Source organism: Dendroctonus ponderosae, unplaced genomic scaffold (assembly GCF_020466585.1).
Source record: "Dendroctonus ponderosae isolate FM_Combo_2020 unplaced genomic scaffold, Dpon_F_20191213v2 Dpon_F_20191213_5, whole genome shotgun sequence".
Classification (NCBI taxonomy): domain Eukaryota; kingdom Metazoa; phylum Arthropoda; class Insecta; order Coleoptera; family Curculionidae; genus Dendroctonus; species Dendroctonus ponderosae.
Window position 1 is genome coordinate 10,818,519 of NW_026018715.1, and position 8,803 is coordinate 10,827,321.

Here is an 8,803-nt window from a genome sequence, read left to right on the forward strand (position 1 = left end):
GCTGCTTTTTTCAAGGTTTCTCAAGAACCATTCGAGCCACAGAATTCGTTTTGGCATCGTTGGATAGAGAATGGAAAAGTCGATTCAGTCGTAACAACGTGAGTTTTAAATTCGAGTAGTTTTGACCCAGAAAGTGAAATTTGAATATCAGACACTTAGGTGCAAGATTATGCCAAAATTTAATGTTTTCCGTTCCGTTTTTGCTCATATCTCGGAGGCAAAATGAACAAGAACGCTCACGTGTACATCATTCTAGAGAGAAATAAATGGCCTTTTTAGAAAGTGAACCATCGATAAGGAAATGTTGGCAGTTTTCTCAAAAAATGCTTGAATTCAATAAGTTTTAGATTTGCGTGGTTTTTTTTGAGTTGCAAAATCCACTTGAACATGACGCTGCTTTTTTCGAAGTTTCTCAAGAACCATTCGAGCCAGAGAATTCGTTTTGGCATCGTTGGATAGAGAATTGAATGGGAGGGTCACGACCCCCATGACCCCCCCTGGCTCCGCCCTTGGGAGTAATTTCCAAAAAAATAGCCACTTTTGTCTGCATTATAGATTTGGTGTAACAACTATATTTCCCGCATTTTGTTTCGAAGCAGTTTTTCGAATGGTTCTCGGGCTCCCTCCTCCCCGAAACTCCCTTTCGCTTCTTCAATTTTCAACTCTTGTTATCGTAACTTTCACTATAAAAAATTGGGGTATTTCCCTTAAACTACTAGAAATTCGGATAAAACGGGTTTACTGTTCTCAATTCTCAAATTTCCTTCAGAATGAGATTTTCTCTTTAGACCTCAAGAGTCGACTTGATGAGTTTTAGCAGCCAACGGTTGTTGTTGCGGTAATGATTAACATGCACAAATTGCGAACTTGTAACTGATTCATAGTTGCAAAAGTCGTCGTCACAAATTAAGCACAATGAAACTTCGTCGGTGATTTTGCAATAATTGACCAAGCAAACCGTGTCAAGTTGAACATTTTTTGGATTGCGTCCAAACATTCAGTCATCGGCATCGCAACTTACACGCGTCTATCGGTGGACTTTTGTTTTTATTTTCAGACTCACCAACCACTGCGGCCACCGATTATAAGAACTGTTTTCAAGAAAAATCCACAAAAAATTGCTTAGCTATCGGCAGGTTTTCGGTCAAACAGGTTGTTGAATAGGGGCTGATTTCGGGTGCTCTGGTTGTATCTAATGACCCTTTAACGGTTTCCCTGTTGAGTGAAATCTATTTTCGTGTTATGTGTAGCCAATTATAGCGGAAATTGGATTTGAGATGCACGTGGATATTTAATAAAAAAACCGTTTGTTCTCTTTTTAAAGCAGCGATGAATGGTAAATTAGTTCGGAGGAAAAAGCGCTGAAGGTCTGACACGTGTGGGTTTAAATAGTTACATGTGTTTTGCGTTAATTGAACTATCCATGTTCAAAAATGCACTTAATAAAGGTAGCTCATTTCTCAGCCATACAATTTTCACATTTTGTAGATATTTAGTTGCAGTATTAAAATTGAATTTAAATCGTTATTTGTGTATTTTCCAGTTGATCCATCCGAAAATCGCGTTTTTACAAAATACACCGCTAACAAAAGTTGGTAGTAAAAAGATTTTGTACAAGAAGAGCCTATTGTTAGCTTTAAAAAGGCCAGTCTGATAAACTAGAAAATGTCCTTTGGTTTTAAAAAATTGGCCCCATGCTGTTTTGTTGGTTGCAGACAGCGATTTTTAGAGGTTGTTTTAGCCACTGACAACCCTATCAAATGCTCAGACTGCCAGCAAAAATCCATCTAAATCGATGTTAAATGAGTTTGGAGGCGTTTTAAATCGACTAATTAAATTCTCAGGTAGATTAAAAAAGAATAACCGATTAAAATCATTTATTTAATATAAATTTGAATTTTGTATGAATGCACGTAAGCAATACTTCAGCATATTTCTTCTCATTGCTTTTGCAAAAAAAATGATCAACTAATTCCTGTTTTTTTTAGGCAAAATCAGTCAAGCAGTAATTGAGCAGCCATGCATAAGAATCTCTAGTCCAAGCAGTTCCATGGAATAAGTAAGTTCATACACTTTTCTACAGTTTACATAGACTCCCTCCGTCTCACTGGCCTGAAACGAATCTGCAAGGGGGCTAAAGGAATCTTTTAGGTGTTGCATCAAGGTATAATCGGCAAGTTGTAAGTGTAACTCCTGGGAGAGATTCGTGCCTTCATTATAAAACTGCTGAAATTGAAACACTGTTCAAACCCAGCACCCCCAAACGCATCTTACCTGTTCACATCTTTCTCCAGCTTTAATCCAGAGTGATCAGCGAACGCATCGGCACAAAACAGTTACAAATAGTCAAAAAAACAAATTGTCAGGGTGGGTCAAACAAGCACTAGCATCGAGTGGGCCAAAAACAGTCAGTTCTTTCACAGAAAAGGCATTTTCTCTCAAAAACACGACGACTCTATTTTATATTTATCAAGAAAAGTCCGCTCAATACTTTCGAGACAAAGGCATCGAAACGCGAGAGCGTCCGGGCTGCATCAGTAAACTGCCTGCTTGCTTTCAGGTTCAGGCTTTCGGACAAAAACAAATGTGAACGCTCTTTCAGGACCTTTAACCTCCATTGGTAAGACAAAGATGCCTGAGGACTTGCGCTTCACACTAATTGTCCTTAGCAAGTAAAACAGCCAGGGCCCTCTTTTGCATTGAGATCGAACTACCGGTAACAACAGAAGAGGTCTGCAGCTTACCTCAGTACATTTGGCTGCAATATGGGAATTATCAACAAATCAAGTAGAAAAATCCTGCATTCTCCTCATGAAAGGGAAATTATGACTTTAGTTTGGTCCTTTAAGCCAAAAATTGGGGATTTTGTTCAAGTTGGGCTTGACAATTCTCCAAGAGCTCTATCTAGCTCATACTATAACCCCAGATTTTGACATTTTCACTGACACTGAATGTTTTTACTAAGAAAACATTCATTAATTAATTGATTAGTCTATTAATTGCGCTTTTAACTTATTGGTTTAATTCATTTCCGGAAAATTAATCTCCATTTGTTTGCCAAAGCGCTGGACTAGAAGCAGGAAAACACCTTGATCAGTGAAAAATGAGTCAAACATCTAAACAATGTTAGCCACTCATCTGGATGTATTCAATATTGTTCAGGCTAAGTTCTTGGCAGCTGAAGTAGTAAAAAGCGTATCCTTTTCCATGCAGGCAAGCTGCTACGTTCTTCACTAGTTATATTGAGCTCCATTAGCCTGTATGATCCACTCAGATGAATAGAGAATGTTTGAGCAAGCAGCTAACTCGTAGAACACTATTTGAAACACCTAGCTCTAACTCAAACTAACATTCAATAGATTTATTGTTTATTTAGATTCATTAAGGCTAGATAATACTCCTTTCCTCTGATCACATTAAATACCTTGGATTTCCAGCAATTGTATTCCTTAAATTTCCTCCAGATTAATTTAAATGTATCGATAGTGGATGGGCCACAAAATAACAGTAATAGAATTTTGGCTTTAGTGGAGTACAACAATTCTTTTGCTTTATTTGTGCTTGTCTCCTCCCGAACTCAACCAGTAAGCTTTTCTGATCTGTCGATCGAAACTGTTGTTCCTGTTGATCAGAGCTTTGCTTGTGGTAAGTCATTACCATCATCATTTACAGTAGAAAAAAATGTTCGCTTTTAGAAACAGAGCCAGTTGCCGGTCAGAATCATGTTATACTGGTAATAAAGTACAAACAGAATCGATATGAATATAACATAGAAGTGGGAAAAGAGAGTTGTAATTTTGCAGCGGAACTTATCAGGTCCAAGGAGGGTAATGGCAGGATTTTAACTCAATTAGCAGTCAATTTTTCTAAAGGCTGCTCTTTTTTTCAGTAGTATCAACCAGCAAACCAAACTTTACCTGGCTGGAGAAGTACTTTGGCACCATGAATCAGTCCAATAGGAACTCGGACCCCATATCAGATCAAGTAAGACTCCAATTCGCCACTTTATTTATTTATTTGCGATTGAATTTTAGCTGCTTTTTGCTACTAGGAGAGCATGGCTTTGTATTAATAGCGAAAATTCTAGTTGATAGGCAAAACTCACCAGCGTTTTTTTAAATAAAAACTTGCAAATATCTTTGGTGACAAGTTTTGCATCTGTTTTGTCAGAGTGTAGGAAAACAGGTCTTAGGATGATAGTTTCCACCGCTTCCGAGATATAAACGAACGAGTTTAAGCATTGATCTCAATCGCATGGGTAAAAGATTTCTGCAATCCTTCTTTCGAACTTAATATTAAAAAAAAGTGAGCCGATAATCAATCCTCACTAGCTCATACTTGACTTCCCCTTAAATTTTAAGTCGACTAGTTTGGTTCGGACCCCACGTTCAATCACCAGAAACTGGCATGATTTTGGGGAATCTCAATATGTATCTAAAGATTACCTTTTGACAAAAACCACTTGCTAGGACATTTAGGATCATTCAAAAATTGCCTGAGTGTCTGCAAATTGATAAAATGCCTGTTATCAGTTCAATAAAACATCTTTTATCTGTAGGATTAGTATATACATTTGCGCTGTAATTAGCTAGGCCAGTAGTAAGGGTTTCAGCTACTGGTTGATAACATCAAAATGTCCTTTTTTCAGTCCGAATTCGTGTTAGTTCGAGATGGAATGACCCAGGGACAAACTGCCATTAACAGAGAGTCTATGCTCCGATATCAGCTGAAGTTGCGGGACTCAGAATTTACACAGAAACAGGAATTTACGTAAGTCAAACAATAGAAAAAGGACTGTTTTGACTACGCAGCTTTTTGTCTGCAACATAGAATTTTCGTTGGAACTTGGAATGTAAACGGTCAACCATGCAGCGCCTCCTTAAGATCCTGGCTTAGCTACGATGAAAATCCTCCTGATGTGTATGCCATTGGTTTTCAAGAGATCGACTTGAGCAAGGAAGCATTTATTTTCAACGATACTCCCAGAGAAGCCGAATGGCAGTGAGTTCGAAACCAATCACTGAAAGCCTTGTCCAAACTTTGCCAATTGCAGAAAACTGGTAATGGATGGATTGCATCCGAATGCGAAATATAGATTAGTGGCTCTAGCCAGGTTGGTTGGGATGCAGCTGGCTGTTATGATCAATAACCAACATTATCAGCACGTTCGCAATGTGTCTTTCGATACTGTCGGCACTGGTTTATTAGGAAAAATGGTAGATATTTTCCAAAGTGAATTAAGATTCGTTTTGATGCGAGTTTCGTGCATTTTTAGGGCAACAAAGGAGGAGTGGCAGTTAGACTCGAGCTCCATAACACGTCCCTTTGCTTTGTTAACTGCCACTTGGCGGCCCATGTCGAAGAGTACGAAAGGCGAAACCAAGATTACAAGGACATCAATGCGAGGATTAATTTTCGAAGAAACCCTCCAGCCATTAAGGATCATGAGTGAGCAATTTAATTTATTTTCACATGTTTTAAAGAGTGTTTTAACGATTTTTTCGTTTCAGCCAGGTATACTGGTTAGGGGATCTAAATTATCGAATAACCGACTTGTCGAACACCCAAGTAAAAGTGCTGTTGCAGCGGAACGAAACGAACGCCCTTCTCAAAGTGGATCAATTAAATCAACAACGCGAAAGGGGTAATGTGCTTCTGGTAAGTTCCTCCCCTAGCAGTGAGCGCAAAAAACAAACAAACTTTTTAGGACTACTTGGAGGGCGACATCACCTTTCAGCCCACCTATAAGTTCGATTTATTTACTGATGTCTACGATACCAGCGAAAAAGCACGCCCTCCCGCCTGGACTGATCGGATATTATGGCGTGGTCGAGGCATCCATCAGCTGTACTACCGGTAAGTAAAAAACGCAGTTTTATAATGAATAAATATGGTTCGTGTTTTTGTTTTGTTTCAGGAGTCATATGGATTTAAAAGTAAGCGATCATAAGCCAGTCAGTGCGTTATTTAAATCGGAAATTAGTGTGGTGGATCCAACGAAGTATCGGAAAGTTCACGAAGATCTGCTGAAGAAGATGGATAAGCACGAAAACGAATTTTTGCCTCAAGTGACGGTCGATCAAACTGAGGTCACATTCGATTTGGTTAAATTTCGTGAGCCGCAATGTAGGGATATAATTATTGCAAACACCGGAGTGGTAAGTCGCTCTATTGATTTTTGCATGCAAACGTTCATGAAACACGCACGAGGATCGAGAGTAGCTCTAGCTGTAGGTCTTTAGACTATTGTTCTACAGAACGCTGAACTTCTTCAGGTCCCAGCAGAATTCGAATTTATTAAAAAATTGGATGAATCTTTCTACTGCAAAGACTGGCTACGGATTGTGCCTTTTTCCGGCAGCATCAACCCAGGTAAATTCCGTACCCAGTGCGAATTAAGCCTGATGATGAATCTGCTGATTTAGGTGAAAAATGCGATGTGAGACTGGAAGTGAATTTAGAAACCGACCTGGATACCTTAGACGATATATTAGTTTTGCACTTGAAAGGCGGCAAAGACATGTTCATCATAGTTAACGGAACGTGCCAAAAGTCGTGCTTCACACAGTCACTGTCTTCACTGGTCCGAATACAAGTGCCCATTTTGCACTTGAGCGATGAAGAGTGGAATTTAGCGGTAATTCTATGAGTAAAATCCAGCCAGTTTAGCTGAATTTTAACTTACATTGCAGCGAAACAATATATCGCCCATCTACTATTCGGTGCCCAGAGAACTGTGGCTTTTAGTAGACTATTTATACAGACACGGCTTGAAAACTAGAGATCTTTTTGAGTCTTGTGCGCTTCACGAAGAGCTCATACACATCCGCGATTGGCTAGATTGCGGATCTCAAGAACCAATTCGTATCCTTTTCTACTGATTGGATGCACTAACCGTGATTGAGTTTGAGCATAATTTTTCTTAACAGTTTGCTTTAGCTGGAACGCCGCAAGCCATCGCCGAATCGCTTCTATTGTTTTTGTCTTATACCAAAGACCCAGTCATTCCGTTTGAGCTTCAAGATGTTTGCATTGCTGCAGCCAACAACTTCGAAAACTGTCGACAGGTAAATGGTATGAGTTTCTTCGGAAACTGAGCGAAAACATTGAACATTTTTAGTTGATTCTTCAAAAAGTGAACGACATTCACCGTACAGTGTTTCTCTACGTCTGCATGTTTCTACAAGAGCTGTTAAGGTATAGCAACGATAACGGTTACGATGCCAAAACGTTGGCTTCGCTGTTTGGGGATATATTACTTAGAGATCAGATTAGAAACTCCAAGCCACAGGCCAGTAGAGGGAAAGCTAACTTTGTATACAATTTTCTTATGAATGATCTGAGCTCATCGCTTCTTCCGAAGTGAATTAGCAACAATAATCAGGTAGGATCTAGTAAATGAGCAACTAATAATCTAATAGTCTGCAAATTCGAACAAGTATATTAATTATCCTGTTGCCATTGGCTTTGCGGAAAGTAGATGGCTTTTTGTGTTTACATTTTGTACGAGTTGAACAAATAATAATTCTGAGAAGAATGTGGTTTTAAATAAGTGCAGAGTTTGGTGTGTGTAAAATGTAAAAGTAATCTTGTAAATGTTTTAACACTTAATAATTTATAAACTAATTTGCCAGTATTTTTCTAGTTTTACGTTGAGATGGGTGTTGAAATTTCAACATGTTTTATTCAATTAAATATTAATAAAAATAGTTATCTCTATACAGGTTTTTGTCTTATTCATAGAATTGATTCTATGCTAAGTGTTTTATTTCTCCTTACTTTTACATCGATGCTTTCTTCCCCGTTGGCTTTAATTGACAACACCTCTACTCGAGCCACAGTCATAAAATTGGGGTTTCTTACATCAGGCCCTTTGATGAGATCAACTTCATCACCTGGGTGAATTGTAACACTTTTCTTGGATATTTTCTGCCCATTTACGAGAATTTTGTTTTCGTAGAACAGGGTTTCTATTTTATTTCGTGCTATACCCAGGGCCCCCCTCAATATACCATCGACTCTCAACGATGTGACACTTAGAGTCATAACTTTGCTGTGTCTGTTCAGAACTGGGTCTTCACTGAGTTCTGAGTTCTTCGGATCTGAGTCGCTGTCGCTATTTTGTTTTTTCGAGCGTTTGCCTTTGTGTCTCACTACTTGATAAACCGCCACTCTGGGGCATAATATCGATTGTGAAAATGGTCGAATTGCAGACGATAGTGTCTGGCTGTTTGGGACACTTTTAAGTAAAGTGTAGCTGGCAATTTTTAGGCAGTTTCTAAGCATTTTCCCCAAAGTACCGGATAATTTGTTTTAATGTATAACAATGTGTTGTGATGGGTGATGTAACCATACTTTTTAAAAATTGTGCACCTTTTCATTTTACTCGGAGTTGTCACTGCGGTTGTGATCTTTAAACGCTGTTGCAAATGGTCAGTGCAGAGTATTCTAGAGAAGCACAAATACCATAGATCAGTTACTTGCGCTTTTTTCTACCAGTTTTATCATCTATTTAAGTTAATTTAAAATTGTCCTCGCTAGGTCTTTTGTTGGCGACACTGAAGCTTAATGGATTGCGAGCAGCTAAAACAGAAAACTGTAACGGAATCAGGAAAGCTTAATCTGTCGTACCCCAGATATCAAACAATGACTCATTTTCGAGGTTTTGCCAGCTATCAATTTGTACTTTTCGGGCAATTTTGTATTTTTTTGATTGAAAAACGGCTTGAGAATGAATTGGGTGCGTTGCAACAAGTGCTTCTCCAAATTGGAGTCCAGCATGAAGTTCTACTTAGCGGAGTGC

The 8,803-nt window shown here is 38.7% G+C and overlaps 2 protein-coding genes across 5 annotated transcripts in view; one reads left to right on the top strand and one right to left on the bottom strand.

Moving 5' to 3' along the window:
* Positions 1-2,583, bottom strand: part of LOC109546607 (Ca(2+)/calmodulin-responsive adenylate cyclase) — a gene marked incomplete at its 3' end in the record, with an annotated part of 72,167 nt that extends 69,584 nt beyond the window's left edge. Inside the window, 1 exon segment of the mRNA XM_048666444.1 lies at positions 2,275-2,583.
* Positions 2,584-2,602: 19 nt separating this feature from the next.
* On the top strand, positions 2,603-7,534 carry LOC109546616 (inositol polyphosphate 5-phosphatase OCRL). 4 transcript variants are annotated; one of them, XM_019917621.2, is made up of 16 exons: positions 2,603-3,195; positions 3,465-3,645; positions 3,696-3,827; positions 3,890-3,984; positions 4,649-4,770; positions 4,831-5,001; positions 5,054-5,216; positions 5,276-5,448; positions 5,511-5,658; positions 5,708-5,856; positions 5,918-6,158; positions 6,258-6,372; positions 6,426-6,637; positions 6,693-6,864; positions 6,940-7,067; positions 7,121-7,534. In XM_019917621.2, the coding sequence occupies exons 1-16, from the start codon at positions 3,124-3,126 to the stop codon at positions 7,364-7,366; spliced, it is 2,520 nt and encodes an 839-aa protein (XP_019773180.1). In that variant the 5' UTR covers positions 2,603-3,123; the 3' UTR covers positions 7,367-7,534. The 4 variants fall into 4 exon arrangements, with proteins under 4 accessions (XP_019773180.1, XP_019773181.1, XP_048522403.1 ...); XM_019917622.2 differs by having other exon boundaries at positions 2,606-3,195; positions 6,276-6,372; XM_048666446.1 differs by having other exon boundaries at positions 2,606-3,195; positions 3,893-3,984.
* Positions 7,535-8,803: the final 1,269 nt, after the last annotated feature.

What these genes read in the sequence shown, in the direction of transcription:
- LOC109546616 (XM_019917621.2), top strand. Translation starts at nt 3,124, where the DNA reads ATGTTAGCCACTCATCTGGATGTATTCAATATTGTTCAGGCTAAGTTC. An exon ending in CTGGTTTATTAGGAAAAATG is followed by an intron (nt 5,217 to 5,275) that starts GTAGATATTTTC and finishes GTGCATTTTTAG; the next exon opens with GGCAACAAAGGAGGAGTGGC. An exon ending in TTATTGCAAACACCGGAGTG is followed by an intron (nt 6,159 to 6,257) that starts GTAAGTCGCTCT and finishes ATTGTTCTACAG; the next exon opens with AACGCTGAACTTCTTCAGGT.